At 58.0% G+C, this 13,905-nt stretch overlaps 2 protein-coding genes across 2 annotated transcripts in view; one reads left to right on the top strand and one right to left on the bottom strand.

Moving 5' to 3' along the window:
- The window catches only part of ADGRA2 (adhesion G protein-coupled receptor A2), a 34,895-nt gene extending 25,946 nt beyond the window's left edge, over positions 1 to 8,949 (top strand). The window contains 12 exon segments of the mRNA XM_034647682.1: positions 96 to 294; positions 786 to 935; positions 1,060 to 1,221; positions 1,975 to 2,199; positions 2,371 to 2,587; positions 3,180 to 3,388; positions 4,106 to 4,233; positions 4,548 to 4,671; positions 5,129 to 5,274; positions 5,773 to 5,862; positions 6,090 to 7,136; positions 7,138 to 8,949. Of these exon segments, the coding sequence (XP_034503573.1) occupies positions 96 to 294; positions 786 to 935; positions 1,060 to 1,221; positions 1,975 to 2,199; positions 2,371 to 2,587; positions 3,180 to 3,388; positions 4,106 to 4,233; positions 4,548 to 4,671; positions 5,129 to 5,274; positions 5,773 to 5,862; positions 6,090 to 7,136; positions 7,138 to 7,354 (2,914 nt within the window). The 3' untranslated portion in view covers positions 7,355 to 8,949.
- On the bottom strand, positions 8,893 to 12,836 carry BRF2 (BRF2 RNA polymerase III transcription initiation factor subunit). The gene is made up of 4 exons (XM_002917225.4): positions 12,541 to 12,836; positions 11,792 to 11,851; positions 11,024 to 11,345; positions 8,893 to 10,209 (listed from the first exon to the last, which is right to left on the bottom strand). The coding sequence occupies exons 1-4, from the start codon at positions 12,692 to 12,694 to the stop codon at positions 9,477 to 9,479; spliced, it is 1,269 nt and encodes a 422-aa protein (XP_002917271.1). The 5' UTR covers positions 12,695 to 12,836; the 3' UTR covers positions 8,893 to 9,476.
- Positions 12,837 to 13,905: the final 1,069 nt, after the last annotated feature.

Genomic DNA, 13,905 nt, shown 5'->3' with positions numbered 1-13,905 from the left:
TCCCAAGGGGTTCAGCATCACAGTTCTCAGGGCAGAGGAGGGACCCTTGCTCTGAGGAGCCTGGGGTATCAGCAGCCTCCTGCCTCTGCCCCCAGGTGGCCTCGAACTCTGGCTGGCATCACAGCCTACCAGTCCTGCCTACAGTACCCCTTCACCTCGGTGCCCCTCAGCGGGGGTGCCCCAGGCGCCCGAGCCTCCCGCCGGTGTGACCGAGCTGGCCGCTGGGAGCCAGGGGACTACTCCCACTGTCTGTACACCAACGACATCACCCGGGTGCTCTACACCTTCGTGCTGGTGAGGCCAGGAGAGGAGAGGGGCAGGGGTCGTCCCATCAGCTCTGGCGACAGGGAATGGGAAGGGGAGCCCCCTCGTGGCTGTGGGCTCTGCTGCTCCCCCACTCTGTGGGCGAGAGCAGTGAGGGGCTCTTGCTCCTTTCATCTAGCTTTTCTCCTTCTAGGGCATTCAGATCCCTCCCCTTCCAGGGCCACCCCAAGCATCTTTATTCCCACACACAGCAAGGGCAGCCTGAAGGGGGAAAACAAGGACAACGTGAGGTCGTCCCGTTATCCTTAGGCCAGTGGTGTTAGAAGTGGGCGGCCTTGAGTCCTGATGAGTTCATTCCTTACATGTGCCTTCTGTCTTGATGAGACCCAGCTGGTGGGCTAGACCCCTCTCCCCAGGCACTGTGGCCCTGAGCATCAGCACAGACGAGCGGGCCCCCTAGGGGCAGCCCAGGGGAGAAGGCGCAGACTGGACGATGATCTTTCTTCCTTCAATTCTCCCAGATGCCCATCAACGCCTCCAACGCGCTGACCCTGGCTCACCAGCTGCGTGTGTACACGGCGGAGGCAGCCAGCTTCTCGGACATGATGGACGTTGTCTATGTGGCTCAGATGATCCAGAAATTTCTGGGTTATGTCGACCAGATCAAAGAGGTGAGATTCAACCCTCTGGGACTCCTGGAAACCACCCCCCATTTGCTCAAGCTTCTCGTGCCCCAGCAGCTTGGCCCCAAACCCCACTCCTGCTCTCAGTGACTCCCTGCCTCCCCCCCCCCAGCTGGTGGAGGTGATGGTGGACATGGCCAGCAACCTGATGCTGGTGGATGAGCACCTGCTGTGGTTGGCCCAGCGCGAGGACAAGGCCTGCAGTGGCATTGTGGGTGCCCTGGAGCGCATTGGGGGGGCTGCCCTCAGCCCCCATGCCCAGCACATCTCTGTGGTAATATGGATCAGCTGGGAGGGAGCTCCTTGGGGAGCCTAGCCCTGGGAGGGACCTTAGGGTCAACTGGGGCTGGCCCTCGCCTGCCAGGAGGGAAATACTCCTGTCTTCAGCCACCAAGTCCTCCAAGTATGCACCTGCTATGCACCCAGCTTGCGAGAACCCTGAGCATGACTCAGTTGTGTGGGATCCGATTCCGAGTCATCAGGGGCAGTGCAAAGGAGAGGGAGGGGGCCAGTGATAGGGAGAAGTTCTGCAAGACTTCATGGTGGGGAACCAAGTTGTAATGCTAGCCGAATAGAAATAAAAGGGAGGAAGGGCAAAAGGAGTCGAAGGAATGAATAAGAGGAAGCTTGGAAGCAGGGCGACAGCACTGGGATGGAATGAGGACTCATGGGGAACCCTCCCTAAGAAGAGGGTGACATTGCCAATGGTGGGTTGTGAACCATTTAACCACCACTGCAGGCACTTTGAGCAGTGTAAGGAGGTTGGACGAGGACCCTGCTCTGTGGCTTGGTTGGGGCAGAACTAGTATCTGCTATGAGGTGAGTGGGAGGAAGGGTCTCAGGAGAAGGTGGCCAGGGGCTGGAGAGACTCCACAGCAGACATATGCTGCCAGGCCTTGAAAAGACAGGACTAACGTGTAGGGGGCACAGCCTGAGCCAGTCTGCAGAGGGACTGGGCAGTGGCAGGCGAGAGGCCAAGAGAGAGCCGCTGGACTCAGGTGGGGGGTGACAAGTTCCCTGTCCCTAGAACTCGAGGAACGTGGCACTGGAGGCCTACCTCATCAAGCCACACAGCTACGTGGGGCTGACCTGCACAGCCTTCCAGAGAAGGGAGGCAGGAGCGGCAGGCGTACGGCCCGGGGGCCCTGGCCAGAACCCCTCTCCAGAGCCCGAGCCCCTGGCTGATCAGCAGCTCCGCTTCCGCTGTACCACAGGGAGACCCAGCATTTCTCTGTCATCTTTCCACATCAAGGTGGGCACCGGGGGAGGGACGTGGGGGCGGACGCGCCTCAACTCAGGTGGCTGGTGGGGCTGGGAAGCAGATCCAGAAAAGGGGCTCAGGGGAGGTGGGAGGAGGGGACCGGAAGGCCTCAGAGTCCTAGGGGTTCCCAGATGTCTCTGAGGAACTCCGATGTCCCCCCAGAACAGCGTGGCCCTGGCCTCCATCCAGCTGCCGCCCAGTCTGTTCTCGTCCCTTCCGGCTGCCCTGGCTCCCCCTGTCCCCCCAGACTGCACCCTGCAACTGCTGGTCTTCCGAAATGGCCGCCTCTTCCGCAGCCAAGGCAACACTTCCCGCCCTGGAGCCGCTGGGCCTGGCAAGAGGCGCGGTGTGGCCACCCCCGTCATCTTTGCAGGAACCAGTAAGGGACTGAACTCCCCACACTGCACGGAGCACTCCCAAATGTCTGCCTGGTGCCCCTTCCACCTGCCCTTCCCTCACCCACAGTGCCCCCTAACCCTGGGGGAGGTGGCTGAGCACAGTGGCCCCTCCCCATTTCCCAGGAGGATAAGGGACAGAGACATCCTCCCAAGGAAGGGACTGCTGGAGAAAAGACTCTGGAAGACATTGGAATTTATACCCCAGATTTGTCGAATTTCAGAAGGGTTACAAACATCACCCCCACCATCCCAGTCCTCTCTTCACCTTCCTCTCCCTCAGCAGTACCTTCTGCCTTCCTTTCCCCGACCCCAGCCACCACTCATTTGGCATTTAGAATGGGCCACCTCCCAGTGCTTTATTTTGATTCATCCTTGGGTCACCCCGGTGAGGCTGACAACCCGGAAGGCAGGGCCCGAACTGGAATCTAACTACTTCCAGAAGCCCAGCACATGCCCTGCCCCCCAGGGGTTTAATGGGACCTCGGCTGCTGTGGTCTTGCTGCTGCTTAATTCTGTAGGGTGAGCCTCCCCATGGCCTCGTCCTACCTGTGTGGACTTCCCTCTCCCCTGCAGGTGGCTGTGGTGTGGGCAACCTGACCGAGCCAGTGGCCATTTCGCTTCGGCATTGGGCTGAGGGGGCTGAACCTGTGGCAGCTTGGTGGAGCCAGGATGCGCCGGGGGGCCCCGGGGGTTGGAGCTCCGAGGGCTGCCAGCTCCGCTCCAGCCAGCCCAATGTCAGCTCTCTGCACTGCCAGCACTTGGGCAATGTGGCCGTGCTCATGGTGAGCGGAATGGGGGGTGGGAACTCGGGAGAACCAGGGAGCTGGGAACAGGGGTGAGGTGGGGGTGAGGATGGGGCTATTCTGACCACCTGGGGCCACAGAGAACTACAGAGAGGATAGCAGCCTCGTCGGGCCTCGTGACTGTAGGTTTCGTGGGGAAATGCCCCCCTGGTCTTCCCCGCACCTTTTCATCTTTCAGGAGACAGGGAGGTCCTGCCTCCACTCATGGAGAGAGATGGATCTGGAACTACCCAGCCTGGTCTTCACATCCTGCACTCTCTGAGACCCAGATTGTTAAAGTGGAAAAAAAAATCTGGGAACATTTCTCCTTTCCGGTCACCCTCCTCACCCAGTTCACCCTCCCTCACCACATTTTGCACCCCACTTTCTCAGATCCTGAGCAGGCATGCAGCTGGATTATAGACAAAAACCTCCCCCTCTTTGGTCATCTCCGATTTTTAGGCTGAGAAAAGTCCCCAGAGGGGCAAGAGACGAGGAGGGAGGAACTGGCCAGCGGTAGATTATTAACACTACCTGGGGCTGACTTTCTAAGAGCGGCTGTCTCAGCACTTACGTCTTCGCCCACCTGGGTGGACCAGGGGCCAAAGCTAAGGACCAAAGCTGACCGGGCTTGGGAAGAAGGGACTGGCCAGGACACTCCATGGGGCGGCCTCTACCCCTGGCTTCCTAATACTTCCCCTGTCCTACTCTTTCCAGGAGCTGAGTGCCTTCCCCAGGGAGGTGGGGGGCCCCGGGGCGGGGCTGCACCCCGTCGTGTACCCCTGCACGGCCGTGCTGCTGCTCTGCCTCTTCTCCACCATCATTACCTACATCCTCAGCCACAGGTGGGAGCTCCTGTGGGAAGGGAGGATGTGGAGAGAAGGCTGTGGGTCTCACTGAGTACTGGCCAAGTGCTTCTTTCCCAAGGGGGTCCACGTGACGTTCCCGGGCTCTTGCCTAGCATTTTATTTGAAGGTTCTAGGGCTAGAAAACACATTTTGGGGGTTAAGCCCTTCCTGCCCTGGGGCCTCTATCACATTCACACACATGCACGCACACGGATATCTGCCTCCCCGCTTTGCTGTCCCAATGGCCTTGAGACCCCATGGGCCTGACCTTGGGTGGGTGGCCCATTAATTAAAGACTGTTTCTGGGGCAGCTCCATCCACGTGTCCCGGAAGGGCTGGCACATGCTGCTGAACCTGTGCTTCCACATGGCCATGACCTCCGCCGTCTTTGCAGGAGGCATCACACTCACCAACTACCACATGGTCTGCCAGGCAGTAAGCTGGAGAAGGGGCTGGGGTGGGGGTGGGGGGCGTTCCAAGATGAGTGATGGCAGCCTAGGCACAGAGTTGGGAGGTGCAGGGGGAAAGGGGGACTCATGTTAATATGCCCCAGCTCCACTGTTGAGTCCAGCCCTGCTGGGGGTGGGGGCCATGGAAGTACGGGTGGTAAGAAGTAGAGAAACTAGGAGATGGGTCTTCAAAGTGGAGAGTGGGGATCTGCAATGGAGGAGAGGTCAGGGCCGGGGCAGACAGCAACGGCAGGGTTGCGAAAAGTCTCCCGAGTGGGAGAGAAGCATGGGGTGGAAGGAGCGGGGGTGACAGCGGGAGGACCAGGGTAGAGCTGCGGCTGGGACTGTGGGAGCAGTGGGAGAGTAGTGCTATGGACTGGGGCTCTGGCGTGGCTCCAGCAATAGCCACCCGGTCCCCCAGCCTCTGTGGCTTGACCCCGCAGGTGGGCATCACTCTGCACTACTCTTCGCTGTCCACACTGCTCTGGATGGGTGTGAAGGCCCGCGTCCTCCACAAGGAGCTCACCTGGAGAGCGCCGCCTCCACCAGAAGGGGACGCGGCCCCACCCGCGCCCCGCCCCATGCTCCGGTACTTGCCTCCAGCTGTCAGCTTTGCAAGGGTGAAGGGCTCCCAAGGCGGGTGGAGGCCCCCACCATCTGTTCTCCCAGGGTGGAGGCAGGGCGGGTCCAAGGTGCTGGGAGAGCACTCTCCCCAGACAGAAGAGGCGCGGCCCCAGGTGGCACCAGGTTGCCCAAGGCCATGGCGTGGGTGCATCCTTAGGGCTTTTCAGGGACGACGAGGCCAGGGAAAGAAGGGACTCCAAGGGGCACTGGGTAGAGATCCTGGGAACCCGAGGGGCACCCTGACTTCTGTACTGTTTCAGGTGAGAGAGCAATTCTGGCCTCCTTCCCTTAGAACAGTCAGTCATGGCCAAGTTCCCTGGGAACCTACTGAGCCTGCAAAAAACTGACCGAATTTTAAGAGGAAGAGGTTGGGACAGAGACCCCGAGTCAAGGTTTCTGAGCATCTGGCTCCAACCCCCTTGGTTCTCCATCTTTCTGACCCCCAAACCCCATTCATCTCCAGGTTCTATCTGATCGCGGGAGGGATCCCACTCATTATCTGTGGCGTCACAGCAGCGGTCAACATCCACAACTACCGGGACCACAGCCCCTAGTAAGCGCCGCTGCCTGCCCGCCCCAGACCTACCCGCCCCGACACGGGGGGCCTGCTGCTTCTCTGGCAGGGGCACCTGCAGGCCCACCCCGCCCGTGACCCAACCCGAACCCATGCATGTTGCCTTAACCAGTCTCTGCCTTGCCACGCACCATGTCCTATCTCCCCAGCCCCCCAGCCGCCTGACGCGCTCTCCCTCCTCACCCACTGCCTGCGTCTCCCCTCAGCTGCTGGCTGGTGTGGCGTCCAAGCCTGGGAGCCTTCTACATCCCGGTGGCTTTGATCCTGCTGATCACCTGGATCTATTTCCTGTGCGCAGCGCTGCGCTTGCAGGGTCCTCTGGCACACAGTCCAAAGGGGGGGACCAGCAGGGTCTCCCTGGAGACAGCGGAGGAGCTGAGGGGTTCCACCAGGCTCAGAAGCAGCGGCCCCCTCCTCAATGACTCAGGTTCCCTTCTGGCTACTGGGAGCGCTGGGGTGGGGACACCAGGGCCCCCTGAGGATGGTGACGGCCTCTATTCTCCGGGAGTCCAGCTGGGGGCGCTGGTGACCACCCATTTCCTGTACCTGGCCATGTGGGCCTGCGGGGCTCTGGCCGTGTCCCAGCGCTGGCTGCCCCGGGTGGTGTGCAGCTGCCTGTACGGGGCGGCGGCCTCCGCCCTGGGGCTCTTCGTCTTCACCCACCACTGTGCCCGGCGCCGGGACGTCAGGGCCTCCTGGCGTGCTTGCTGCCCCCAGGCCTCGGCCTCCCGCGCCTCACCCCGGGCCGTGCCCACCGCCCCAGAGGACGCTTCCCCCGTATTCGGAGAGGGCCCGCCCTCCCTCAAGTCCTCCCCAAGCGGAAGCAGCGGCCACGCGCCGTCCCTGGGCCCCTGCAAGCTCACCAACCTGCAACTGGCCCAGAGTCAGGTGTGCGAGGCTGGGGTGGTGGCCCGCGGGGAAGGGGAGCCGGAGCCCACAGGCTCCCGGGGCAGCCTGGCTCCCCGCCACCCCAACAACTTGCACCACGGGCGCCGAGCGCACAAGAGTCGGGCCAAGGGACACCGCGCGGGGGAGGCCGGCGCCAAGAACCGGCTCAGGGCACTGCGCGCGGGCGCGGCGGCCGGGGCGCCCGAGCTGCTGTCCAGCGAGAGCGGCAGCCTGCACAACAGCCCGTCCGACAGCTACCCGGGCAGCAGCCGCAACAGCCCGGGCCTGCAGCTCGAGGGCGAGCCCATGCTCACGCCGTCGGAGGGCAGCGACACGAGCGCTGCGCCGCCCCCCGAGGCCGGCCGGGGGCCAGCGCCGTAGCGCCAGTCGCGACAACCTCAAGGGCGGCGGGGCCGGCGCGCCCGAGCGGGACAGCAAGCGGCGCTCGTACCCGCTCAACGCCGCCAGTCTCAACGGCGCGCCCAAGGGGGCCAAGTACGACGACCTCGGCGGGCCGGGCGCCGACGCGGCCGGAGGCGCCTGCATGAAGACGGGGCTCTGGAAGAGCGAGACCACCGTCTAGGGCGCGGGCGGGCGACGCTGTGGGACACGCCGGCTTCTCCGGGCCCTCAAAGACGTCCAGCGGTACGTCAGCAGGTTTGAGGGAGAGGTGCCAGGGGCTGCCGCTGGGTACACCGCTTTAGGCCCGGAGGCTGGGGAAAAGGACAGGCGGGAGGCCTGCCGCTGCCAAGAGGGCCGTCTCTCTGGGGTAGCGACGATCCCAGGACCGCGAGCAGGACGCGTTTCCGTCCCAGCCCACCCTAGTTTTGGCAGTCGACTCGGTGCCGTCCAGGGTAGCGGGGGAGTTCCTGTCGGCCTGTGGGAAGTGGGCTCCCCCTTAGGTACTCCCCAGCTCTTCTGCGCCCTGCCTCACTGGCGGCCCTCCGCCTTATCAGGAAAACACAGATGGGAGCTTGAGAACCGTGTTCTCTCCTCACTGCCCTCTGAAGTCGGCCGTCTGTGCCTAGATCCCAGGGCCTCTCCCCCACCCAGCTTTCAGCCAACTAAGGGCCAGTCTAGCAGATGAGCCAAGGGACCGGGACCCACAGGTGCTGCTTTTAAGATAAACTATGCAAGAGAAGGTGAACAGTGTGAAAGGCAGCCCTGGAGATGGCGTTCTAGGGAAAAGGTGCACGATCAGGGACGGACACGTCCCACAGGAGTGGTACACAAACTGTACAGCAGGCCTTTCGAGGTGGTGGCTCGAGACGAAGCCGGGGCCCGGCACCTAAGCAGCGGACACTGCCAGATACCCAGGGGAGATCTGAGGCAAGCAGCGAGGACTGCTTAGATTTGGAGCTGAAGCAATCATGCCCTAAACCGGGCCCTGTAAACAGTGCTCTGAAGAGAGGCTCCACCACAAGGCCACAGATGGTGCTGGAGAAGCACTTACTGTTCAGTTACAAGACCCATGTCCCCAGTCTCCACCTACCAACACGAGGGGACTGAGCAAGAGCGCTTCCCTGCCTCCATGAGGCCATATGTAAGAACCATTACAAGAATCTGATCTCTAGCTCCATGTTAGGGAGAAACGTCCTAAACATCGAACCGGCTTCCTGCCTCACAGAAGCCAAGCTGAATCCCCCAGGGCAACAGGTAGGGTCCCTGCAGCTCACGTGGGGCCTGTGCCTTCCCTACTTTTAACCACCAGCACCCAGATTTCCCCCAACCTAAAAAGCAACCACCAGCCTTTTATTACAGGACCCAATGAAAAGCGGAGGGAAAGCTGAGCCTGGTGAAGAGGAACAGGAAAACCAGACCTGGTCCAGGTCCCCTCTCAGTGTCCCTGTCCCCATAGTCGATCACCAAGGCAAAAGACAAAAGGGAGGGGAGAAAAGCCACACACCTTGGGATGAATCCTGTTATTTATGCTTGCTGCACAGACAATATTAGACCCCCCCCCATTCGTATTATTCTTCCACAATGCTGGCTGCTGTTTACGTACCCTGCCAATGCCTTAGCACTGGAGAGCTTTCTGCAATACGCTGGGGAAAAGGGAGGGAGGGGATGAAAGTGCCAAAGAAAACATGTTTTTAAAAGCTTGGGTTTTATACAATAGAATGTTTTCTAGCAGATGCCTCTTGTTTTAATATATTAAAATTGTGCAAAGCCCTTTGAGCCATGTAACTTCAGTCCACCCACGGTCCTTTTCTTAAGAGGTAGAGGGTTATGAGCTTGTGCACGAGAGCCGGCCGACGCCTGTGGATGCACACAGGGCCAAGAGCTGCCCGGTTCCCGTCCTCTGAGGGCTGATACCACTTGAAATGGCAACCCAACCTCTCCACACCAGCAGGGAGAGCCCATGAGGCCCACAGCAGCAGTGTGTCCAGTCCAAACCAGGAGCAAGCCCGACATGCCCCAACCAGTCTAGGAAGAAAGCCATCCCTCATAATACGACTGTGTGCACCTTGCTCTCTGGGACCGTCCCTCTCAGGGACGGGATTCTCTCCAACCCCATTGTCCCTGCATCGCTCCCGACTTCTGCTCCAGGACCCAGGGTCCAATGAACTGCAGAGCCCTTGGTTCCTTTAAGTAAGAAGGAAAAACAGAACAAAACACCTCAGGGCTCACGCTTATTTCTCTGGATATGACAGGCCTGTGATCAAGCTGCTGTCAGAACGGGGGGAGTGCTCCCTGGAGGCACGTCAGGGAGGGTGAGAGAGCCCCGTGGCAGCCTGTCTGGCAGCCTGAGCTTTCTGAAAGTCCCGGACTTCCTGAGGGGTACGCAAATACTGCTCTATTTCGCTGTCAGAAATGTCCTCATCTCCGGTGACCGTGGAGATAGGGGGTGGGGGACAGATTCGCTTTGGGGGCTTCAACATGCAAGGTGGGAGGAGAAGGGCAGGACTGGCTGGCCGCTTGCCCTCAGGCAACCTCAAGGAACTACTCGCCGCCACCTCCTCGTTTCCCTGCCCTGGCCCCTGGCCCCGTCCCTGCAGTTCCTTCTCCCCAGCTTCCTGCTCTGCCGTTCCGTCTCGAAAGGCCTTGCGGACCAATGTGCGGCGGTGCTGCAGAAGGTCGCCGATGTGCTTCACCACAGAGCGTCTGTCAAGCCCCAGCACCTGCAGCCACGCCAGCTGCTCCGCCATCTGCAGCAGCACAGCCAGCAGCTCCTGCAGGCGGGACGGAGCAGGGCAGGGCAGGTCCACATCCGCCAGTTTACAAAACCGGGCAAGGGAGCATGTCAGACGCGCGGAAGGCTGCAGCGACTGCCAAGCCAGGAAGGTGGCAGCCGTGATGACGGGCAAGGGGTGCCGCCCGGTCACCAGCCACGTCTCGTCTGCCAGCTCCACCAACTGCAATGTTCGCGATAGCAACTTCTCTTTGTCTTCCACGTATTTGGCTGGCACGGACGGGGAGGCCTGGAACAGTTTGAAGCTGAAAGAACCAAAATGAGGGTCTGGTCTCTATGCCTATGGGGGAGGGGGCTGCCCTGGCAAAGTGAGGAAAAGCAGTCCCCTCGCACCAGGAGAGCTATTCCCTCCTCTCGGAAAACTCAAGTGCGCCGGGCAGCGCGTTCCTACAGGTGCTGAGAGAAGACAGGTGGAGTCGTCTACCTGTGCGGTGAAGGGCAGGGGAACGCGCGAGGAAGCTCACGTTTGTCAGCCATATTCTGAGCGCTTCCCAAATGTTCTTTCGTGTCCTCTACACCCCATTATATGCGCTTATAGTTAAAAAAAAAAACAAAACAGCCCAGAGTCATCCAGCTAGGAAGTAACTGAGCAAACCCAGTGCCACTGGACACTGACAGCCTTTGCTTTCGACCTTATTTTTCAGAAAAAAAAGAAAAGAACACAGCTACTTAGAAAAAGAAAAAGCTTTAGCTTCTGCCTCCAGCCCCATCGCTAACATCCTTTCACCCGCATTCACAGATGACCCTGCTGAGGCGGGGCCGTGGCACACAGCCAAGCGGGCCACGCACAACGCAAGGGCCGCAACTCAGCAGCCCTGAGCCAAGGCTGACACCTGCTTTGCTACGGCATTAGGCTGCAGTAAGGGCAAAGGGATTTGGAAATGCCAGCAGTTTAGAACTGTGAAGTGGATTTAACCTTATGATTACTAGGCACAAGGGAGGGAGAATACGTTTCTCTCCCAATCCCTTTCGAGGGGCTTTGGTGAAAAAGAGACAGCCAAAGGTCGAAGGAGTCAGGTCTAAGGCACACCCCACCCCAGGGTCCCCGGCGGGCGGTACCTGCTACAGTACGTCTTCACCAGGTCTGCCAAGCACAGCGACGGCACGTCCAGCCCCAGGAGCTTCACTATCTGCATGTAGGTGCCGGCGAACACATCCAGATCCGCGTACAACAGGGTGCAGACGGTTCCCATGGTGAGGGGCCAGTTATGCTGCCGGCACGTGACTAAGACGCAGCAGCCAACCAACACCTCCTTCTTCTGCAGCCTGGCAGCACGGATGCCCGCGTGCCGGTGTGCCTGCTGGTAGTAGGCAACGGCCGTGTCCTCAAACGTCGCCGGCAGCTGCAGAACTCGGCAGAGGTCTCTCACTCGGCGGAGACCTGAGAAAGCCCAGAGTAGGAGTTAGAGGGGTGGCAGGCGCTACTGGGCAGCTCCTAGCAATTTCTGCTAAACTTGCCACCGACACCAGATGCACAAATAATGCACCTTTCTACGATGACAAGAGTGGCATTTGGTGAGGTCATTCTAAAGGCACAAAAAAATCTGTGGAAAGCGGTCACATTTCAACCCACCATTCTTTGGCGGCTGGCTTGACTCAGAGCCAAGCCAAAGTACGATCTGGGATGCGTGGTTCTACGTCTAACACAACCCCGACGAACCCAAACTGTATACTGAATTAGAACCACCTCCATTCCTTACTTCTAATTACCATTCTCTTCTCCTCTACCTTACACAGTAATGCTGAAAAGAGGAAAAGCAAGAGATGGGCTGGACCATGGAGAGAATTTTCTCTCAGGTCACCGTATCACAAAAGGTTGATTCTCACCTCGTTGCTGGCTGCGGCTAACTTGCTCGTTTTCCCCGGTGCTTCGGGAATAGGTTACTTCTGTAAGATAATGGACAACAAACAGCTTATTTAGCCTTCATTCACCCACACAAAACTGGGGAGAATTCATCTCATTAGGCTCTGCTCCCTGTCTCACAGTACGTACCCATTTTTGCACATTAAAAGTCTATCCCGTTTTCTGTGTCCACAACCATTATCAAATACAAAGATTGAGGAAGGTCAGGAATGCATTAAAGTGACTTTGAGTGTTCCAAATTTTCAGCCCTCCCCCCTGTATATCCAATCCAGGCAATTCTCCTAACTGCTGACTTAGAGGGCTGCGCTGGCCAGGGACTCGGAAAGCAAAGAAAAAGATGTTTTTGCCAATTAGTGCTAAAGACTACTTCGGGGTTAATAATCTGGCCGTATTTGTAAAGAACTGACCCACAACACATCCAGACTAAGTAAACTGAGTGGAACTTTCTCTTTGTTTCACTTGGTCAACGTTTATTATACCTTCTCTCTCTCTCTCTCCATATAAATATACATATGGATGCCAGATACCGTACTAAGTGCTAGAAAAACACAAATGAATGGCAGTCCCTGACCTCCCGCAGCTCACTCGGTCACTTTCTCCCGTAGTTTCCGCATACGTGCCAAGAGGGTGCGAAAGGCATCCGAGGGCTCTGGCGTCAATCCCTCACCACCCCAGGCTATACCCACGGCCCCGGAAAGGCCGGCACAGTTACCTCGGAGGTTGCCTTCATCGCTGAAGGTGGTAGTAAGGACCCCCTCGGTGACCACGCAGCCACAGTCTGAGCACACCAGCTGGCTCTGCGAATAGTGCGAGTCTTCCACGAGCTCAGTGGACCCGCAATCGGGGCAGTGGCCTCCGCCCGGCATCTCACAACCCAGAGCCGCGGAAGCTCTCAGGTATCTACTCCTACGTCGGCAACAACAACAGTGGAGAAGCAGGCACTAGGAGGGGAGCCTTCTAAGCGCTGCACCCTTCTCTTCCGGCCAGAGCAACCGCGGTATACGTAGGTAGTTCTGTGGGCCTGCTGCGCGTCACTTCCGGTCCGTTTCTCTTTGGGCTCGGGTAGAAACGTGAGCTAGGAAAGGAGGTTCCGGGTGTGGACCCCCTCTTCGCATTCCCGGGTATCTAAGGTCAGTTTGACGGGGTTGAATTTGGGTGAGATTTCTACCTACGTGGACACACTTAACACACAAGAGATTGTTGCCGTTCCCGCAACTCCTTTCTGAAATGCTAGGGGAGTCATAGATTCCCCACTTCTCTTTGGTAACAAACGTTGATTTTGGCCATAGTACAGAGTTTGCCTAAAAGGAAGAATATTGTAGTGAGAGAACAGGAAATTGTGTTCCACTTTCCAGAGCGGCTTTCCCGGGCAAGTTGTTTCCTCTCTTTGCAGTCTATTTTTCTCAACTAGAGAGTGAGGGAGTTGAATGAAAATCCAGAGTGGCAAACAAATGCTTTCAGAGACTAGGCAAGGATTCTCTAAGGGAGGTGGGAGTGAAGGAATATGGGGGTGGTGGGGCTTTGGGCAAACTGGAGGCTTCAAGCAGATTTAGATGTTTTTAAAAGCTGAGCTTTAAGATTCTCCAAGATTCTGGCTCCAAAGTTCCTAACTCGGTAGAGTATAGATCAAAGAATCTTGAGCAAAATTGTGCCTCCAGTGATGCTATCACAGAAACCAAGCTTACACATTTAAATTCTGTATGTTATGTTTGAATAAAAACTAAAAGTCACCAAAAGAGAGTATTTTCTAAGTAAATCCTAACTGCACTCATTAAGAATGAAGATTTTAATGCTTGAAAGTTTTAGAATCAGCTATGTCTGAAAAACAAGAACATTGAGTTAAATGACAAGTACCACCAGAAGTCTGTCCCTTATGACTCCAAGAAAGCAGATGGGAGTCAGCAAGTGCCTGAAGCGTGTGTGGAGAATTTGTTTCCCAGGCTGAAAGTGAAGAATTTCAGGTAGGCTCTTGGCATTAGCAGATTTTAGGAACTGTTGTGGGCTCAATTTCAACCTTACACTGGGGGGTTGAGGTTGGAAAGGTAAGGTTCCACTGAGAATAGAAAATGATTGGACA

This window comes from Ailuropoda melanoleuca, chromosome 18 (genome assembly GCF_002007445.2).
Source record: "Ailuropoda melanoleuca isolate Jingjing chromosome 18, ASM200744v2, whole genome shotgun sequence".
In the NCBI taxonomy this organism is placed as follows: Eukaryota; Metazoa; Chordata; class Mammalia; order Carnivora; family Ursidae; genus Ailuropoda; species Ailuropoda melanoleuca.
The sequence above is the reverse complement of the archived record's forward strand: the minus strand, read 5'-3'. Positions and strand labels throughout refer to the sequence as shown.